The 21,538-nt window shown below is 40.3% G+C and overlaps 1 protein-coding gene across 4 annotated transcripts in view; it reads left to right on the top strand.

Annotated features, from left to right (window-relative positions):
• The window catches only part of Plpp1 (phospholipid phosphatase 1), an 87,500-nt gene extending 82,024 nt beyond the window's left edge, over positions 1-5,476 (top strand). For all 4 annotated transcript variants that reach the window (XM_048368515.1, XM_048368518.1, XM_048368516.1 and 1 more), the window contains 2 exons: positions 3,828-4,004; positions 4,500-5,476. In XM_048368515.1, the coding sequence (XP_048224472.1) occupies positions 3,828-4,004; positions 4,500-4,631 (309 nt within the window). In that variant the 3' untranslated portion in view covers positions 4,632-5,476. The remainder of the gene's footprint in view (positions 1-3,827; positions 4,005-4,499) is intronic.
• The last annotated feature ends 16,062 nt before the right edge of the window (positions 5,477-21,538 follow it).

The raw sequence follows: 21,538 nt of genomic DNA, 5'->3' as shown, positions 1-21,538 counted from the left end.
TTTCAGTTCTTAATACATAGGTGTCTTCTGGCTTTTCAGCTTTCCTGTTTTTATGCAGCATTTAGCATCTTTTCTCAAACTCCTTAGGCAATAGATAAATCTCAATGCTTTGGGCATCTTGGCATCATGAGTCAGTCCCAGGTTTGGGTGAAGATGTGCAGTCATTTAAGAATTTCTAACGTCTAGAAATTAACTTCCAGATAAAAATGTCTCCTACAGCCGTTCCATCAATTGTTCTGCCCTGATTGGGAGCCCAGCATCACCCCTTGCCAGTGTCAGGGAGGCCCCCTGGAAGAGCTGCCTTGACTAGCAGACACGCAGGGAAGGAGTGGCTTTGCACAAAGCCAGTTGGAGTGCTTTGTGCCTGCCCTTGAATTTGGCTGACTGCCAGTTCCAAATTTGGGTGGTTATTCAGGATAATCATGGTACTAGACATGAGAAATGCACAGATTTTTCCTATTCATTACTGTGGATTCTGAATCCCCAGGTTGCTAGTATCACTGCCTGTTAGAAAATCCCTCTCTGTTTAAGGCTTTCTTCCCTGCCACAAACTGCTTCCCAGATTTCTAGTGCTACTCACCAATTTAATTCACACCACTCTTTACTCACAATTTACACCATTTTCAATCCATCACTTAGTACTGCTAATATTTCATGCCCCTGTTTCTGAGACTGGAAAGAATCTCTGGGCATTGAGCAAATGAGAAACAGCTCATGGCCCATAGAAGCTTGAGTCAAGCTTAGGAACTCTATGCATGCTGTAGAGTGCTAGCCTTGAGCTGAAGTGCTCAGTGACAGTGCCCAGGCCCAGAGTTCAAGCCCCACCACTGACAAAAAAAAATGGAAAAGTCTTATCCAGAGTGGACTAATGCTATCAGCAGATGAGACATATGGGGAAAGGAGTAAGATGTGAGTTTGCAAAGGCAGAGACATAATGAGCCTTTTACTGTGAGCTCTGTCCCTATTTCTAATTTGAGCTTCAGACAATGTTTCTCTGTAGCAGTTAGAATGATGGAGAGATTCTTTAAAAATAAGTTATGCAAAGTACTTGCTTTGTACAAAATCACCGGGTAATGTAGAGTGACACTCTTGGAACCAGAAGCTGTGTTTCCTGGCATCGAAATCACACCTATGTGTTGATACATTCAGTCATCTTTGTTTTAAGCAGGAAGCACTCTGATGTGATGTGTTCAAGAACTTCAGGATAAAAATAGACTGGCTATGGAAAAATGTAGACTTACTAACCAACTTTTCAACTGCCCCATCTCCAGAGGGTGAGATTTTAAAATATTTGTACCCTAGAACCTGAAGAGGCTTAGGAAGTGAAGCCATGTTGTGCTTTTCTAAACCATGAAGTCATGTTGTACTTTTCTGAACCTACTCACACAGGATTAATAGCCTGGGACAAAAGTCACAGTGGAATTCTAGGCATGTCACCTATGAATCAAAGTCCAAAAAATTGGTGGTGTTTACTTTCTTGAGGTCAACTGAAATAGAGAAGTCTTCATGTGGAAGAGTAAAGCTCTAAGAAATGCCTTTCATAGGGAAAACCCTGAGTACCCTTGTTCCAAGAAAACGCAGTACACACAAACATAAAGTACTCCAATTAGCAAGTGTTCTCAAACATGGCCATTGGCACCTAGAGGAACCAGAGTATAGAACATAGGTTAGGGGCAGAACAAAGCAGATCCCTGAAGTCCTTCAAGGTAAAATAATTTCTGCATCTATAATGAGTTTCATTGATGGGAGAAGCTTGTACACAGGCAGATATATAGGAGAAAACCAGCTATTTACCAGGGGCAAAGGTTTCTCTGAAGGTGCTGCAGCTTTTGACTACCGATCCAGAGTGAATAAATTCCCTTCCTCGGGATGTTAGAGAAGAAATTTGAGGAAAATAATACTTAATTACAATTAACAAAAACAATTTTATACCTATAATTGAAGCCAGGATTCTTTGGAAGGAAAATACTGCTAAGGGAATTTTAGGACCTTACATGAGGAAAGGTTGGAGGTACAAAATGGAAGCAGCTTAATTAAGTCCCATTTGAGAGGTGTATTTTTTTTTCTTGCTTTCTCCTAAGGAGAGATGGACACTATTTTCCTTAAGTGGTAGGCCTTAAGATACCTCTGTTCAGAAGCCTGTAATTCCTGGATTTATATTTTTATAGTCTGAGTAACCTGTTGGTAATAGCTGAACCATTCTGACAGCAATATCCAAAGCTTAGTTTCAGCTATAGTCTTTTCTTCTTAATAGTTTCCAATTAAGACAGAAATAATAAGCAAATCTTGAGACAAGTCTCTTTTTGCTACTATTGTCATAGTTTGAATAACAAACAAAAAACAAGGTTTGTGTTTGGAGAATACATAGAATTCTAGTAGCACTTATTCTAGCAAATGAGTCACACTCAGTTAAACAGCTGGTATGCTCTTTTAGATGTTTATGCTGTGTACTTGATAAAATTAGACAACCTCTGGGTCTTTGCCAGCTGCTGAGAACAAAACACCCACAGCAATGCACAACTGGGAATGGATTTGCACATCTATTTTAAATAGGTAATGCCATTGGGCAGAGCCTTACAAAGTGTTTTCTGAAGACTACACTTAATTTATCTGAATCTTAAATTTTTGCACAGAACTTTTAAATGAATGCTAATCTTATACTCTTCTTTTACTAAAAGGTCTTACTATGTATATTTTAAAAAACTTTTTTTTTTTTTTTTTGCAAGTCCTGGGGCTTGGACTCAGGGCCTGAGCAATGTCCCTGGCTTCTTTTTGCTCAAGGCTAGCACTCTGCCACTTGAGCCACAGCACCACTTCTGGCTGTTTTCTATATATGTGGTGCTGAGGAATTGAACCCAGGGCTTTATATGTACAAGGCAAGCATTCTTGCCACTAGGCCATATTCCCAGCCCTACTATGTAGATTTATCTGTCTTACTTGTGATCCTCTGCCTCAGACTCTGTAGCGTGCTGGAATTACAGTTGCGTACCACCATACACAAATAAACTTAATTTCTATCTATAATAATACTGCAATTTTATATTCTTAGAACTAGTGTAAAGTTATCCTTAAAAAAGTGAGTAGTTTCACTCAAGAATTCCTTTGCTTCAACACTTTTAGATAATGGGCTAGTAGATTAACTCAAGTGATACAGTGCCTGCATAGCAAGCATGAGGCCCCAAGTTCAGACTTCAATTCCACAAAAACAATAAAATCTTGAGATACTAATGCATCCAACATCAAAAGGCAGGTATCAGAAAGGGTAAATTTCCAGGCCTGATAGTACCTAAAAAGGGTGCTACAATGTGTGTTACTTATTTGGGCCAATTTTATTTATTTACACCAATAATGTGTTTAGTCTCAGTGGCTCCATTAAATAGTTTGAGGCTAGCACAGCTTTCAAGTAAACTGGTAAGTTAAGAAAACAGTCTCTGATGAGCTGAGCAAGCTGTGCTGGGAATGCTAACAATTTATCTCTAAACTAGGATCATTGTGCTTGACAACCCAAACAGCAAAAGGGAGAAGCTGGCTTGAAATCCTGTCTTAAAAGTCATAAAGCAACCACTGGCTTTATAATTTGAAGGGTAGAATTGCCAGATAACTAGTAAATTCTTTGGAACATAAGTTACAATTGCAATAGTATATTGTATTTTATGTTTGACGGTATTAACTTTAAGGTATTAATGAGTACAAGAATGCTTGCTTAAAGTTCTATTCCATGTATAATAGCTATCCTGGTAGTCATTTTAAATGCCAACTCTTTATAAGCATGATTTTCAGTTGCCATAGTAATGAACTATTTTCTTTATTCTTATCTTTTCTGTTAGCTTTACCTTCAAGCCAGGATGAAGGGAGACTGGGCAAGACTCTTACGTCCCACACTACAATTTGGTCTTGTTGCTGTAGCCATTTATGTGGGCCTTTCTCGAGTTTCTGATTACAAACACCATTGGAGTGATGTGTTGACTGGACTCATTCAAGGAGCTGTGGTTGCAGTATTGGTTGTAAGTATACAGGGAAGCAGCTGATATATTGATACCATCAACATCTGGATAAATAAGCGGAAAAAATACCCAAAGAGAAAACTGACAAGGTAGAGAATGTGGCTCCCAGTGGCTAAGAATCACGTGTTTAAAGTAAATATTAAGCACACTGGATAAAAATTAGGTTACTCTTTAGATAAAAACTCTTAAATTTATACTTATGTTCAAGCCTATGGCTATAAACCATTTTATTTTGGGTATGAACTGAAAATTAATGTACCTAACACTTTTGTGAAGTGTTAGTAGACTAAAACTATTTACCAAAGCATAAAAAAGCAACTCTTTTTGCAATAACCTTTTTTACTAAAATTCATATTAGATACTAATTTTTATAGTCTAAATTTTTATCTCCAATGCATATCCTTTTGTTTATCTTTGCAAAAAGATTTCTGTACCTTAGGTAAACTGCACTAGTAAATATACATAAGTGTTCCATGTGTAACTTGTTCCATATAGGCCGTGTATGTATCAGATTTCTTCAAGGCAAGAAACTCTCCCTTTAAAGAAAGAAAAGAGGAGGACTCTCACACAACTCTGCATGAAACCCCAACAGCGGGAAATCACTATCGGAACAATCACCAGCCCTGAAGGGTAGCAAGGTGGCAGTTGAAACTGGCCTGCTTTCTAAAGGAAAATGACTGCAACTAGAAGCCAAGAGGATGTGTTTTTCTTCCTGGTGTATAGGCCTTTCCAGGACTGCTGCTGCTGTACCTCCTGAATACCCACTCTATCTGTGTATATAGTCACATTTAACACAGCGGTTATCTAATAGCTCTAAGTTCACCAAAACAAATTTCAAGCCTTCCACTAGAGCAATGCCCCACGTGTACATTTTTATTAAAAAATGTAATGCTATGTACATATGTGTATGTAATACGCTTTCCCATATGTTTGATTTAAATATAATGCATATTAAAATGTTTAAGGACAACTGTCTTGAGAGAACCACAACACTTGTAAGCATTTGTAGTCAACTATAATCAAACCAGTGGTGAGTATTTTTAAATCCATGTTCCTTAAGCTGACTATAAGCAGAGGCTGGCAGCAAACACAATATCTCTCTTGATTTTGGTGATTCCTAGGAGAAAAGAAAATACTTTCAAAGACAGCATGACAATCCTGATTAAATGACAGCAACTGACAAATCAAAAGCATTTGGTGGTTGGTCCAAGATACCTAAAAGGAGTTTGCAGCCTCCTAAAAGATGGAAAACTTAGAAAGCCAGACTCCTGTTTGTTTGACTGAAGTACACCGAATATGTAGGGGTAGTGTTTAAAACTGTTTCAAAATAAAATCATCTGGGAAAGTAAATATACTTTTAGTTATTTTAGTGAGATTCTTCTTTTGTACAAAAACAGGGCAGGTAGCTTTTAAAACTTTCATGCTTAAAACTGTTCATTTAATCAATATTGAAAAATAAGCCAGTCTCTTTTTAGAATTATTTTTTTGCCAGTCCTGGGGCTTGAACTCTGGGCCTAAGCTGTCAATGAGCATCTTTTGCTCAAGGCTAGAACTCTACCACTGGAGTCACAGCACCACTTCCAGCCTTTTCAGAGTAGTGTATTGGAGATAAGAAGGTAGGGAACTTTTCTGCCCCAATGATTCTCAGACCTCAGAGCTAGGATTACAGGCATGAGCCACCACGCCAGACAATAAGCCAGTTTTTGCAAATCTCTTCTTATAACACTAAGCAGAAATAACAAGCATTGACTGATTCAGAGTAACAGTGTGGGGTTGCCATTCTTTGTTTCTTTTCTCAAATTTATTCATGAGGAAGACAAATCTATTTAACAAATGTGCTTACTTCCTCTACCCACCCCCAAATCCTTGGCCCAGCAATCCTGCCTAACTTGCTACACTACATGTATACTCTCAAAGCAAGAATTACATCATTCTTGAGATCCAAACCTCTAATCATTGCAGAGAAAGGCCTGGGGCCTTCCAAACCCTACCGCTCAGTCTGCTCTAGCCACTTACTGCCACACAAATATACCAAGTATTTAGAGAGCCTCAAAGGTCCCTTCCTTTGTGGAGGCCCTCCAGGCCATCTCACCCATCCCCCAAACCTCGGCATGTTTTAATCCTGTATACTTAAAACCATCTGATATATTTTAATTATTGATTTTTCTGTCTCCCTTATGCTAGAATGTAAGATCCATGGAGGCAGTGATTTTTGTTTTCTGTGCAACTCCAAATATCTAAAACCATGTTTGGCACAAAGGAGCTGAACAATAAATACTCATGAGGGGCTGGGGATATGGCCTAGTGGCAAGAGTGCCTGCCTCATATACATGAGGCCCTGGGTTCGATTCCCCAGCACCACATATACAGAAAATGGCCAGAAGTGGCGCTGTGGCTCAAGTGGCGGAGTGCTAGCCTTGAGCAGAAGGAGGCCAGGGACTCAGGCCCTGAGTCCAAGCCCCAGGACTGGCCAAAAAATAAAAAATAAAAAAATAAAAATAAATAAATACTCATGAGTACAAAAACAAACTCCCTAAACTTTTCCCCATACAAATCCTCTACATTTCAATTTTGTAACAAAACTACTGGATGGTTCTCCATGGAAACCAACAAGGACATTTCAAAATACCCCCCTAAGTTGTGTCAGTGGCTCAAGTGTCAGAATATTTGCCTCAATGATTAGGAAAAGCTGGATACTGACCTTCTACAAATTTATTTTCCAGCTCAGTGTTTCCAGTGGCTTTTGCTGCCTGACACATTTGCCGAAGCCATTTTTCCAGGCGCCTCATACAATGAATTATGCTGCCTAGACAGAAAAGGAACAAATTATTTGTAAAATGGGTTAATCAAGAACAGTACAATGTTAAGAGGCCAGGTAAAAGAATATAGAACAAGTAACAGTACTTTTAGATACTAAATAAGCTAGTAAACTTGACTGGCTTGTCTGCTAGGCACTATGAAGTCTATAGAAAAGACAAGTTTAATTCCCAGCTTTGACTAATGTTAGTAAGAGACAGACTTTACTATATGTTGACACTTGTTATTTAATGCAGATAAGCTAAATGTCCTGTGTGATGAAACAGAGGAAGGTTGGCAAACATGATATTTAATCTGGGTCTGCAAGAATGAGGTCAGGCAGGCCGTGAATGCCCCTGAGAGTGCAGAAAAGCCTGAGGACCCTGGGTATGGCCTCCTCAGGTATCAATGTCACGCCCAGTATCCTGTGGAGGGAACACAACAGGATTCCATATGTCTTGTAAAGGCCTTTCATTTTTGTGGAACTGAAATAATTTCCTCATTGTGCCTCAAGGAAGCACAAAGAGGAGACTAGCTATGAATCTTCACCCTGTCTGACACAGCTACATTAAAGCTGAAACTGTAAGCAGTTCCAATTGTTCAAGGATGGCCCTGGATTCTCTGCCTGAATTAAACACTCCTAGGACTTCAGGAAGTACACACAGACCACTTCTCCAAGTGGGGTGTTAAAAGCAGCCTGAAAATGTACAAGGGTGCAATAAGGACAACATGTCTATTTTCTAAACACATCCCTAAGCCGCAGCAATCAGCCTACAAAGATGTTCTTTCAGGTAGCAGGAGGTTTTTAGGATGAGACTGGTTAAAAAGAAGATCTCTACAATAGATAGGCCCCAGAAAAGACACTTAAAAGGACACTGCCATCTCTTATGTACAGTGTGGTTGTACATGGTTTGCAGGAGTAAGCCAAGGAAGGTACCCAGAGTTACAGAAAGACTGGGTAGAAACTTGTGTTGTATTCTACACTGTGTTGCTTAATTTGAATTAGTTTTATAATCTAGGGTCAAGAGTGACACTTCATTTACATATGTATGCACATCTTATAATAACAAGGCTTTCTTATATATTAGAATAAATGATGTTCATAAAATTTTTAAGATGAAGGAAAGGTAAAATTGGAATAAAGCTAAAATTGGAATATGATTTTAGAAAAGTTGGTGAATCCTAATGTTTACTGTGCACTTGTGCTATGTCTATACTTTCTATTTTATGAATTTTCTCTTGTTTGATCCTCACAACTTCATGAGGCAAGTATCGTTGTCATCCCTATGTTACAAAGAGAGAAAAACTCAGTGAAGTTATTAATTGACTATCATCAGAGATGGTATCTAGACAGTAAGATTCTAAGCAAGCATATAACCATATTACAGTAATTCACATAGACTGAGCTTGGTTTTCTAAAATACTTTACAATTATACAATTTACAATTAAACTATATGTATATTTAAAATTAAATATTATAAAGCTGGTCCTGGTAGCTTACACCTATAACCAGCTATTCAGGAGGCTGAGATCTGAGAATAGCTATTTAGCACCAGCCTGGGCAGTCTGAGAGATGCAGCAAAAAGAAGTGGAGGTGTGGTTCAAGCAGACTGAAATGGGAAGTGGGTACTGACTGCTCTTTTTCAAGAACTTAGCTGTAAAAGGGATGAGAGAGTGAGGGTGAGGAAAATAACTCCCATGCCCAAGTGGGCAGCAGCAGTTAATGTTTATTAAATATGAAGTGCAGAGCATGGCACACCAGCACCAGTAGCAGGTATACTCAAGCAAAACTTGCCCAGGATCTTTCATCTATCAAGCAAGTAGGATTACAGCTCTTAAACACTATATGTTGCACATAGCAAAAGTGGTATGATTCAACAAGAAGGAGGAGGAGGAAGACCCTGGGATTCAGAGCAACGGGGAGCATAAGACTTTTCTCCAGGGTTGGATATATTTGGTTGAATTTCTCGGTAAGAAGACATGCCTACTGGTGTTAACTTTCTTTGGGAGAGGGAGCAGCCAAGAAGCGTAGCTGAAGTGGGAAAAATGCTTCTGAGCAAGGATGATCTGGAATTGCCATTAAGGAAAGTGGAAGAGAAGGCCCAGAATAGATTCTCCTTGGGGGAAGGTTTTGGGGACCATACAACTCAATGTTTTCTCTAGTCAAAGATTGATCTGGGTTAGGTAGAAGATGGAAGGAACCCCATTACTTCCTATTCTTGAGGCCACTGCAGTGGATCTACTGAGAGGCTCAGAGGATTTTTTCCAAGCAGAGTGACTGTGTCCTGTCCACAGCAGGCGTGAAAAAGTGAAGTGCTTATGTGATAGCCATCAACTCACCCTGCTACTCAGAGAACTCATTCCGACCTTTAAATTATTTCAAGATTTGGAAAATCAGCACAACACAAAAAATAGAAGAGGTTTGCTGTCTCTTTTAATTACCTTTAAATACTGATTGATTTCACAGCCAACTTTCCAGATGACTGTAGCTTAGCCACTCTCAACCTTGGTATAGATAGGAAATACAAGAGGTGCTTCGTACCTTTTAGGTGCAGGTTAGTAATTTTAGATGTATGATTAAAGATCAAGATATTTTTTCTTTCAATTTTTTTATTGTCAAAATGTGATACAGAGGGGTTACAGATTCATATGAAAGGCAGTGAGTACATTTCTTGTTATACTTGTTACCTCCTCCTTCACTTTCCCCCTTACTCCCCTTCCCTCTCCCCCCAAGAGTTGTGCAGTTGGTTTACACCAAATGGTTTCTAAGTGATGATTTTTGTTCTTTGTCTCTCGATTTTGCCATTCTCCCTCCCTTTCCCAGTTCTGTTACCTGTATTGGACAATATCCAGGGTACTCGGATGTAGTACAGTAGTAGCGAGGGTACAGCCACAGGAAGGGACTACAAGAGAAACAAAACTAGACAAACCATTCAGTCAAACAAACTGACAAGGAAAAAAGTAGTATGAGTTCACATAGCATGTTGAGAAGACTTACAACAGTGGTATAACTCTTGTTTCCTCAACATGGAGTTCATTTCACTTGGCAACTTCTTATGTGGTCATATGGGTGTAGTTATTGGGGTATTTTGGTTGTTCCATGACTAGCCTATTCCTGTACTAGCTATTCCCTATGAGGGACACCATAGGGTTTATTTTTTGGGGGTCTGGGTCACTTCACTTAGTATGATTTTTTTCCAATTGCTTCCATTTCCTTATGAATGGGGCAGTGTCATTCCTTCTGATGGAGGCATAGAATTCCATTGTGTAAATGTACCACATTTTCCTGATCCACTTGTTTACTGAGGGGCATCTAGCTTGGTTCCATGTTTTAGTGATGACGAGTTGTGCTGCGATGAACATTGTTGTGCTGGTGGGTTTAGTGTGGTCTTGCTTGTAGTCTTTTGGGTAGATGCCCAAAAGTGGGGCTGCTGGGTTGTAGGGAAACTCTATGTTTAGCCTTCTGAGGAACCTCCATACTGCTTTCCAGAGGGGTTGAACAAGTTTACATTCCCACCAACAATGTAGTAGAGTTCCCTTTTGGCCACATCCTCTCCAGCATTTGTTATTATTAGATTTCCTGATAATGGACCTTCTTACTGGGGTGAGGTGGTATCTCAGTGTTGTTTTGATTTGCATTTCTGCTATAGCCAGTGATGTAGAGCACTTTTTCATGTGACTCTTGGCTATTCTCATTTCCTCTTCAGAGAACTTTCTTTTTAGGCCTTTAGCCCATTTGTCAAGAGGGCTGTTGGTTCTTTGATTGTTTGTTTTGGAAAAATTTAATTTTTTGAGTTCTGTGTATATTTTAGATATCAGGCCTTTGTCCATTGTATGGCTGGTGAAGATCTTTTCCCAATCGGTGGGCTTTCTATTTATCTTGGGAGCTATATCCTTTGCCCCGAAGAAGCTCTGCAGTTTGATACAGTCTCACTTGTCCAGCCTTTCTTTGATTTGTTGGATTTCTGGGCCTTTGTTGAAGAAGTTTCTTCCAGTTTCAATGAGTCCTAGAGTTTCTCCTATTTCTTCTTGTAGTTTTCAGGGTGTCTGATTTTATTTCCAGGTCTTTGATCCATTTGGAGTTTATTTTGGTGCAGGGTGATATATAGGGGTCTAGTATTAGTTTGTTACAGGTGTTGAACCAGTTTCACCAGCACCATTTGTTGAAGATCCTTTCTTTGTTTCAACTTATATTTTTAGCTTCTTTGTCAAAGATTAAGTAGCCGTAGGTCTATGGGGTTCATTTCTGGTTTGGCTTGTTGTTCTCCTTCAAGGAGTTTGAGTTGCTTTCTTAAGTTGTTTAATTGGGATTTTTCCAATGTGTTGATGTGGGTGCTCAGGGCTATAAATTTTCCTCTTAGTATTGCCTTTGCTGTGTCCCAGAGGAGGTGGTAATTTGTGAATTCGTCTTGGTTTAGTTCCATAAACATTTTTAATTCTGTTCTGATTTCCTCGAATATCCATTGCTGGTTCATCAATGTATTGTTAAGTCTTCATGAGTTGTGGAGTTTTCTTTGGTGGCCTTGGCGTTGACCTCTAGTTTTATTCCATTGTGGTCTGAGAGTGTGCAAGGGAAGATTTCAATGTTTCTGTATTTGTACAGGTTTTCTTTGTGCCCTAAGATGTGATCTATTTTGGAGAATGTTCCATGTGTTGCTCAGAAAAATGTATATTCTGGTGTTGTTGGATGGAGTATTCTGTAGATGTCGGTTAAATCTACATGGTCTATGTAGTTTAGTTCTGAGGTTTCTTTGCTCAGCTTTTGGTGTGTTGATCTGTCCAGAGGTGACAATGGTGTGTTAAAAGTGTAGATGTTTAGGGGCTGGGGATATAGCCTAGTGGCAAGAGTGCCTGCCTCGGTATACCCGAGGCCCTAGGTTCGATTCCCCAGCACCATATATACAGAAAACGGCCAGAAGCGGTGCTGTGGCTCAAGTGGCAGAGTGCTAGCCTTGAGCGGGAAGAAGCCAGGGACAGTGCTTAGGCCCTGAGTCCAAGGCCCAGGACTGGCCAAAAAAAAAAAAAAAAGTGTAGATGTTTAGGATGGTTATGTCTTCCTGTAGGAGAGATCCCTTTATTAGTATGTAGTAACCTTATTTGTCTCTTTTTCCTGTTTTTAGTTTGAAGTCAATTTTATCTGATACTGAACTGCGACCCCGGCCTGTTTGCTGGGGCCGTTTGCTTAATAGATTTTATTCCAGCCTTTCAATTTTAGAATATGTTTTCTTTTGCTGGCAAGGTGAGTCTCTTGGAGGCAGCAGAAAGATGGATCTTGTTTTTTGATCCAACTTGTCAATCTATGTCAATCTATGTCAGAGAGTCAAGTCCATTAATATTGAGAGTTAGGATTGAGAGGTGTATCTATATCATTGTATTTATCTTTGTAGGGGCTGTGTCTTCCCTTTTTGCTTTGCTAATCTGGAATTTTATTTAAGGTTGCTTTTCCTGTCTGGATTGTTGTCTTGGTGTTTTCTTGATGTGGAGGACATCTTTGAGGATATGCTGTAATGCTTATTTGGTGGAGATATATTGATTCAATTTTTCCTTGCTATGGAAGACTTTTATTTGACCTTCGGTTATGAATGAGAGTTTAGCTGGGTACAGAATGCTTGGAAGTTATTTTTCTTTAGGATATGGAAAACGTCATTCTAGGCTCTCCTAGCTTTCATGGTCTCTGCTGAGAAGTCTGGGGAAATTCTGATTGGTTTTCTTTTATACGTGATTGTTCTCTTTTCTCTAGCAGCTTTAAGGATTCTTTCTTTGGCCTCTATTGATCCTGTTTTGATTACAGTGTGTCAATGGGAAGTCCTTTTCTGGTCTGGTCTGTTTGGGGTTCTAAATGCTTCTTTTATCTGGATAGGCCTGTCCTTCTGGATGTTTGGGAAGTTCTCAGCTAATATTCTGTTAAGTAAGTTGCCCATTCCATTGACTTCTTTTTCTAGGTTTTCTTCAATTCCTATTAGTCTTATATTGGGCCTCTTGAAGCTCCTGACATGATCTGTCTTGCTTTTTGGTTTGATTTTGTATTGTTTTTTCTTCTTTCTTCATAATGTCTAGGCTGTCCTCAATTCCTGAGATTCGATCTTCTGCATTGTCCAGTATGCTCCCTAAACTTGCAACTTGTTTTCTTATCTCCTACCTTTGGATTGATCTTCCTTGATGTCTTCCATGTCTCTGCTATAACTCTCTCTTAGGTCCTGTATGGACTTCCTTACTTCATTGATTTGGTTCTGGGTACTGTCTCTAATCTCTTTTAGCTGAGTAGCTATCTTTTCATAGGACTCTTTTTCTTTCTGTTGGAGTTCATTTATCATTCTATTTGTGGAGGCCATGAAGTCCTGTATTAACTTATGATTGGATTCATCACGTTCACAAATTATTTTTTGGTTCGCCTCCTCATGTTCTAGGATACTAGTCTGGAGACAGTCAAACTTTTCATTTATCATTTTTATCAGCATAGTTGGTAGAGCATTTTGAGGGCTCTCCCCTGGGATTTCAATTGAATGCTCTGTTTCCTGTTTGTTTTGAGTGGGTGATGAGTTTCCCTGTCTTGCCATACATTTTGTGTTTCTTCTGCCCATTTGGATTTGAATGCTAGTCTGCTAGCCACCTTTGGCACTGTTTATGGTCGGAACCAGAGCTTATCAGGTCCTGTTGTGCTATTCTTATAGGTACACAGACCTAGACAGGTAAGTTCCCTCTCTTTTTTGGGGTATAGCAGCAGATTGGGTGTACCCACAAATTACACTTTGGAAGTAAAAACCAACAGTAGCTCTATTTTATACCATTACAACCTTGTTATTTCTTTTTGGGTTGATAGAATTGCTCTATGAACACCTTTGATTCACTCAGATTGACCCTCCATGCCTATTATCTTGCCTACCATTAACCTTGGCTCAATGGATTCTGGAGGTCCTGGGCGGTGGTGCCTCTGTGGTTCTCTGAGGGTTGTGGTTAGAAGTTGGGTGCCCTCAGTAATTGGGAGATTGTGGACGTGGACGACCTGGAGAACCAGTCTGTTGCTCCCGAGGCATTGCCAGCAGCAGCATTCTACCTCGGAGGCAGTGGGACCTGTGGCTCTTGGCTGAGACCTCTGGGTTGCTGAGGGCAGGCAGCAGGTTCTGGCTGGGCCTCCTGAGCTGCCTGCAGTGGGTCCCGAATGGGACCACTGGGCTGCTGAAGGTGGGCAGTGGGCTTTGGCTGGGACCCTTGTGCTGCTTTCGGTGGTCCCAGCTGGGATCTCTGGGCCGGCGACAGTGGGCGTTGGACTCTGGCTGAGACCCCTGAGTTGCCTGGGGTGCCCCTGGTGGGACCCTCGAACTGTGGAGCGGAGCCTGGGGTGGGACCCTTGAACTGTGGATAGAGCCCTGGGTAGGACCCCTGACATGCCCACAGAGCCCCAACTTGACTCCTGAATTGTCTGTGGTGCCAGGGCTGCGACTTCTGAATTGTACCTGCACCTGCCAAGCCCACGCCGTGACTTCCAGACTGCTGGTGGCAGGCCCTGAGTGGGACCTTGGGGCTGCTGAAGGGCTCAGCGGTGGGCTCTAGCTGGGAGGATGGATCTGCCTGCAAGGAAGTTCCTCCCCCCTCGGCGGGACTGGCTGTGTCCTTAGCTGGGGTTTGCGGGAAGAGCCTGGGAGCCCCCAGACACTGGTGGATAATATTTGGCCTAGGAAACCAGTCTGTTGCTGTCTCAGCAGTAGTGGCAGTGATGGCTGCCTGGAAGCAAGCCTCTTGTTTTGTTTACTGGTGTTGCAGGGCGGCTTGCAGGGCTGCCGTGGTTCCTCCTGTCTGGGCGGGGACTCCTTCCCCTGGGCGGAGCTGGGGCTTGCCACTCTGGCACCTTGCCCATTTCAAAGATGGCCCCTTTGACCTTACTTTCCCCTGGCACGCTTTATTTCTGGTCTGCTCTGTCTGTGCCAGGGACAAAGATGGAGATTCACTGTGGTGGATGGGGGGATGGGCTACTTTCTGAATGGCGTTCTGTGGGTGCATACTAGAGTGAGACTGCCTTTTGTGGAGTCCTCATGCTTCCTCTGGCTCTCCGGAGCTTTCCCACTCTGCTTGTGGAAGTGCGTCTGTCTGCTGCCGTCTGGCGGGTTTCTCGCCTCGTTGCTGTGGTGCTGGAGGTGGGTGTGGATTTGGCTCCACCCAATAAGCAGCCGGCTGGTGGCGGCATCACCGCCTGCAGCTGAAATCTGGATTCTTGGATCTGCGCTCTCATTTTTTCCTTCCCAACTTGAAGCTCTGTACTGTTATACCTGGTTGGGCTATGTCTTTAGGGTTAGAAGTTTCCCTGTAGAAGAAAAACTGGGTTCTGGGAACAAGCTTAGATAGGGCTCTGCTGCTCCTCCACCATCTTCTTCTGCCAGAGATCAAGATATTCTTTTTTTTTTTTTTTTTTTTTTTTTTGGCCAGTCCTGGGCCTTGGACTCAGGGCCTGAGCACTGTCCCTGGCTTCTTCCCGCTCAAGGCTAGCACTCTGCCACTTGAGCCACAGCGCCGCTTCTGGCCGTTTTCTGTATATGTGGTGCTGGGGAATCGAACCTAGGGCCTCGCGTATCCGAGGCAGGCACTCTTGCCACTAGGCTATATCCCCAGCCCAAGATATTCTTGTCCCCCATTCCTCTCCTATCTGAAAAGGTGGAACATCTATAATTAGCAATGTGCAGAAAATGCTTTCCTTTCAATTCTGGCCTAAGAGTTCATGGAACAATCTTAGACTTTTACAAAGTGGGACTTGAACTCCTAATGTTCTCAGCCCCTAGAAGACACACACAGACACAGACACCAACACACACACACACACACACACACACACACACACACACACAAACAAAAAACAGTAATGTTAATTAACATGTTAATTATGCCAATGTACGATGACATAATATAATGTTAACGAATGTTAATTAACATGTATAATGTTAATTATATAATCTAGAAGGAATTATTATGAGACGAGAATGTATGTAAAGTTTAATGAGTGTCAAGAAAACAACAGAAGCTCAAGAAGTGCTGGCTCTACTTGTTACTTCTGTTTTTGGATGCTAGAACTGTATTTTAGAACTTAAAGCACATAGACTATGCTTTTTGTTGTTTTTTTGTTTTTGTTTTTTGTTAGTTTTTATTGGGGTTTAGGACATGGAATGATAAAGGTCACCTTGAGGCATGCCCTTCCCCCCAGGTAATGTCTACTCTAATCCTGGGATGCTTTTTTGAGCTTTTTCTTTTTCTTGGTACTGCTTTTGCTTCTAGCAGCCTTTTCAGGCCTGCTGCTGACTGGTTTCTCCCTGGAGGAGGATTTCCTCTTTTTCTTGGGGTCAGGGAGGCTGGCTGCCTCCTCTGGTTCATTTGCCACTTCCACCTTAGGATGCTTTTTCCTCTTTGGAGGACTTGTGCTGCCACCAGCTGTCTCTTCAAGATCACTTCTAACCAACTCCTCCTTGGAAAAAGCTTTTTCGGGTGCTTGGAGAAAGAGACGGAGGGCTCTGGTTCTTCCACCCCATTTTCCTGAGGAACCTCATGGGACTTTTTCTTTTTCTTTTTTGGGGGTTTTTCCTGTGTTTCCTCAGCCAGGCATGGGTGGCTCACATTTGTAATTCTAGTTACTCAGGAGGCTGAGATTTGAGGATCACGATTTGATGCCAGCCCAGTCAGGAAAGTCCATAAAACTCTTTTATCTCCAATGAACCACAAAAAGCGGGAGGTGGTGCTGTGGCTCAAGTAGTAGATTGCTAGCCCAGAAATTGGCACAAAGTTATTACTTTGATCTTTAGTATATTTCTCATTTCCGTGTGTGTGTGTGTGTGTGTGTGTGTGTGTGTGTGTGTGTGTGTGTGTGTGGTAAGAGGGAGGGATTCTAAGATTCTGTATATGGTAGGCAACAAGCACTCTACCAATGAGGAATAACCCTAACCCTAAGTGCATTTCTTGTATCTGGAAAAATATATGAATGAAAAATTTAGCCATACCTTCAAAGACATCTGTCATTTTGCAGATATGAGCAAATGTAGCTCCAGTTGCCCAAGTATATACCACATCCATCAAGTGAGGTTTGAATAACTTTAGATAACTTTCCTCATCAATTTCCAATTTGGCTTCAGCTGAAACTTTTGCAATTCTTTTAGCACATTCCTTTAAAAGATAAAAGACATGGTTAAAATTCCTTACTTATGAACACCCATGTAACTTTTACTCTGTGGATTTCCAAAGCTAGTTTTCTACAAAGTCCCTTTTTCATCTTGAATATTATTGTGTAATTTGTATATTCTTTTCTAAGTAGGCAGCACAGTGCTTGCACTGCTAAATGTTCAACTAAGTTTTCAAAAGTCATATTGGTTGAGAAAAATAAAAGCATGATCTTACATTATATCTTTAAAAAAATAGAAATCTTTATTAAAAGTATGTAAGAGCAGAATTTAACTTATCTCCAGCTCTTTCACTAAAAATAAAAAATAGAGAAAAATCCTACAGTAAAATATTTCCTTGCTAATTCATGAGAATAAATGAATATTTGCTTTTCTCAAATTTTAGTAATACTAAAGGGATATGAACTGTTAACACTGATTCATTTTTCTTCTCCTGGTATAAGGTCTTACTTAGCCTATCTTTCACAGAAGAAGAAAAAATCCTAATATTCACACAATAGTTCAAAAGACCAATGAACAAGCAAGGCAACACTGAGCAAGTCATCTCTGACTTTGTAATGCAGAACTACAGTAAAAGGAAAAGCCTGTTACTGACACAAAAGTAGACACATGTGCCAGGGGAACAAAGCTGAAATATACCCACACCCCCAGTCATTGGATTATTCACACAGGGCAAAAAACATACCATTTAAGCCAGCCTAGTCAACCAATGAGAAAACTATGTTCATATGCAGAAGACTGAAACTAGACTCCTATCTCTCACCTTGTACAAAATCAATTCAAAGTGGATCAAACACCTTAATGAAGACCTTGCACTTTGAAGCTACTAGAGGAAAATAGGTAAACCACTTCTCAGTAAGGTACAGGCAATGGCTCGCTGACTAGGACTGATAGCTCAGAAAAATATTAAGACCTGACAAATGGCACTACATTAAATTAAAAATAATTTTTTTTGTACAGCAAAGGAAAGAACTAACAAAATGAAGAGACAGCCTGCAGAATGGGAGAAATCTTTCTTTGCAAGCTACTTGTGGGGTGGGAAATTAATATCTAGAATATATAAAGAGCTCAAATCATTGAAGAAAAAAAGATAGGACAAATGAACAGACAATTCCCAAATGAAAACATCCTTATCCATTAGGATAAGATGGATAAAAATGTGGCACATATATAAAATGGAATATTATCATGAAATTGGATGTCATCATCATGTTAAGTAAAATAAACCAGACAAATATTGCATGTTTTCTTTCATACACAAAATCTAGATTACGAAAAACATAATTATGGGAAGAGGTGGACCACTTGGAGGAAAAAGGGAGACTAGAATGAAAGATATATAGATGAATATGACCAAAGTACAGTATATGCATGTATGAGAACATAGTAAAACTCACTTTGTATTAATATACATTAAACGCAAAAGAAAAAAATCACTACAAACTAGGATGTAAAAATGTACAAGAAAGTTAAACTAAATCTAGTGTATAGGATGCCATTTCTAAATACTAAAGGAAATGATACAAATAATAAATTGTCAGGTAGCCTATCCATATTATTTGGTTTTAACTTGGCACTCAACAGACTCCACACAAGTCAATGCAATAATGAAGAAGAAGGTTTAATCACTAAAATGAAGATCAAAGGAAATAATGATAAAACAGCATTAAATGGTAGGCTGAAGGAAAGGCTACCATGGTAGAGCACTTGCTTCAGGAAATACAGCTTCAAGTTCAATGTCACTATCAATACAAAACTTTAAAATTAAAGTAACATTATATGACATGACTCACATCACTTGTAGTTTTCTCTGTAGGATGATAATTAAACTGTACTATAATCAGACTGTCAAAACATTTATTTTGTACTATCTTACCTGCCTTTGATGGAGTGGTCCAGCTATGGTTCTGTTAACTTGGGCATCTCACTAGACTATAAACAAAGGGAAGTTAGATATAAAAATCCAAGTTTAAAGTACAGTTGTCTACTAATTGCTTGTTTAAATTAAGGAAGGCTTCTATGACACCTTTTCATGTCTAATCTCAAGACGTGAGTTATTAGCATCTTGAGTTTCTAATCAACTCAAGTTTAATATAAGAAAAATCACTTTCATCCTCAATTACATTCAGAAGAAAATATTACACTGCTAAATCTGCAAAGTGTGCTCACGAGCCACCTTTTTGCTTTATCAATGGAAATGAGATCAGATATTAAAAAAAATCAGATACATCAACATGACGAATGTCTTTCTTAAGTCTGAAACAACTGTAGTTTCGAAAAAATTCTAGATTAGTTGAAATCAAATATTTGGAATAAAGAACATTAAAAATAATGTCCCTAGCCAGGTGCTGGTGGCTCATGTCTTTTATCCTATCTACCAGGAAGGCTGAAATCTGAGAATGCCAGGCTGACAGCTACCGTTGAACCCAAATCTTATAGATTTTTGTCTCCTGAATAGCAAGATCACAGCTCAAGCCACTGTTACACTGATTTTAAATTACTGTATTATTTTAAAATGTGGCAGGGCGCTGGTGTCTCACACCTGTAATCTTAGCTACTCAGGAGGCTGAGATCTGAGGATTGTGGCTCAAAACCAACTCAGGCACAAATGTCTGTGAAACACTTTTCTCCAGTTAGCCACCAGAAAACTGGAAGTGGTGCTGTGGCTCAAGTGGTACAGAGCTACCCTTGACTGAAGAGCTCAGGGACAGCGCCCACACCCAGAGTTCAAAGACTTGGGACTCAGAAAAATGAATAAAATCATAACTATAAATTTTATTAGAAGGAAAGTGTCCTTATCTTAATCTCTTAATTTTCCTCACTCCATTCACAACCAATAAAGCCTTAAATGTGAAAATTTGAAAACATATATTACTTTTTAAAATAATACTGGTTTTAGAAATGCACACTAAAACTGTGCTGGTTACCTGACCTATATAAATGTAACCCTTCTGTTTATCAATTTTATAACAACAACGAAAAAAATTTAGGGCCGAGAATGTGGCTTAGCAGTAGAGTGCTTGCCTTGCATGCAGGAAGCCCTGGAATGATTCCTCAGTACCACAGAAACAAAAAATCCAGGAGTGGCACTGTGGCAGAGTGCTAGCCTTGAGCAAAAGAAGCTCAAGGACAGTGTCTAGGTCCTGAGTTCAAGTCCCAGGACTGGCAAAAAAAATTTTTTTCTTTTTTTAAAGAAACACACTTGGGGCTGGGAATATGTCCTAGTGGCAAGAGTGCTTGCCTCGTATACATGAGGCCCTGGGTTCGATCCCTCAGCACCACATATACAGAAAATGGCCAGAAGTGGTGCTGTGGCTCAAGTGGCAGAGTGCTAGCCTTGAGCATAAAAGGAGCCAGGGACAGTGCTCAGGCCCTGAGTTCACGGCCTAGGACTGGCCAAAAAAAAAAAAAAAGAAACACACTTCAAATTAGTATTCTTGTGTATTCCATCTAAAACTTCAGTGTTAGATTTCTTTACCAGACAAATACTCTGCTGCTGAGGTATACCCTTAGCCCAGCCATTTTTGGATTTCTAAGGAGCTGTTAATAATTAACTAATCACAGACATGAAAAAGTTACTGTTAAGCCTTCAAGAGTTACAGTCTCTGCTTCACACCTTACCCATGAAAACTAAGATTTCAGTTTCTAATAGGATCAGTTTGGTTCAAAGTTATGTCTATTAATGGGGTGTGTTTAATGTAATCGCACTGTCTCCCTTCATTTTCATTACATTTTCCTAAGTTTAATTTCACAGGTCTTTTTTCTTTCTAGGACAAGGTGACTGGGATAGATTTAAAAAAATAAAACAACTGGGCTATAGGACAAATTAAAAATGGAGTATGACAAGTAATGACTAGCTAAAAATAAAATCTCACTCTCTTATATGTATTTAGTATTATCAAAAATTATATTACAATAGAGCCAGTTCTAGGGCCTGGGCACTGTCCTTCAGCTTTTTTAATCAAGGATGGTGTTAGGTTTTTAAAGTAGGTAGCCAGTAAAGGAGAACACCACGTGGTATTCAGGCAGGAGAGAAAGTTTATTACCGAACTGCTGGCCTGTGGCCAAGATGATCCATGGCCAGAGAGAAGGGAGAGGGGGGACAGAGAGAGGAGAGAGAGACCCCCACCCAGCCCTGCCTTATATCTAGGGCAGGGGCAAGGGCTGTGACCAGGTTGAATAGGATGTGACCTCAGGGAAAGGGGAGGTAACTGCCTCCAGGTCTGCAGGTTACCCAGGTAACTGGGTGGAGACTTAATGAGGTGGGGGCATCTGCATGGAGCCCTCAGGGAGAGGACCTAACAGATGGTACTCCTCCACTTGAGCCACAGCTCTACTTCTAGTTCTTTGATGGTTAATTGGAGATAAGAGTCTCATAGACTTTCCTGCCCAAGCCAATTTCACATCACAATCCTCAGATCTCAGTCTCCTGAGCTAGAAGAATAAGAGGAGTGAGCCACTAGTGCCTGTCTGATACAGTATTGTTATAATTAGGAATTATCCAGTGTACTATTTAATCTCTACTATGTAATGTATGAATTAAAAAATCTATTAACTTACATTCTCTTGAAACACAAAGTAGC

Source organism: Perognathus longimembris, chromosome 19 (genome assembly GCF_023159225.1).
Source record: "Perognathus longimembris pacificus isolate PPM17 chromosome 19, ASM2315922v1, whole genome shotgun sequence".
NCBI lineage: Eukaryota > Metazoa > Chordata > Mammalia > Rodentia > Heteromyidae > Perognathus > Perognathus longimembris.
Note: the sequence above shows the minus strand (reverse complement) of the source record. Positions and strands in the feature narration are given on the sequence as shown.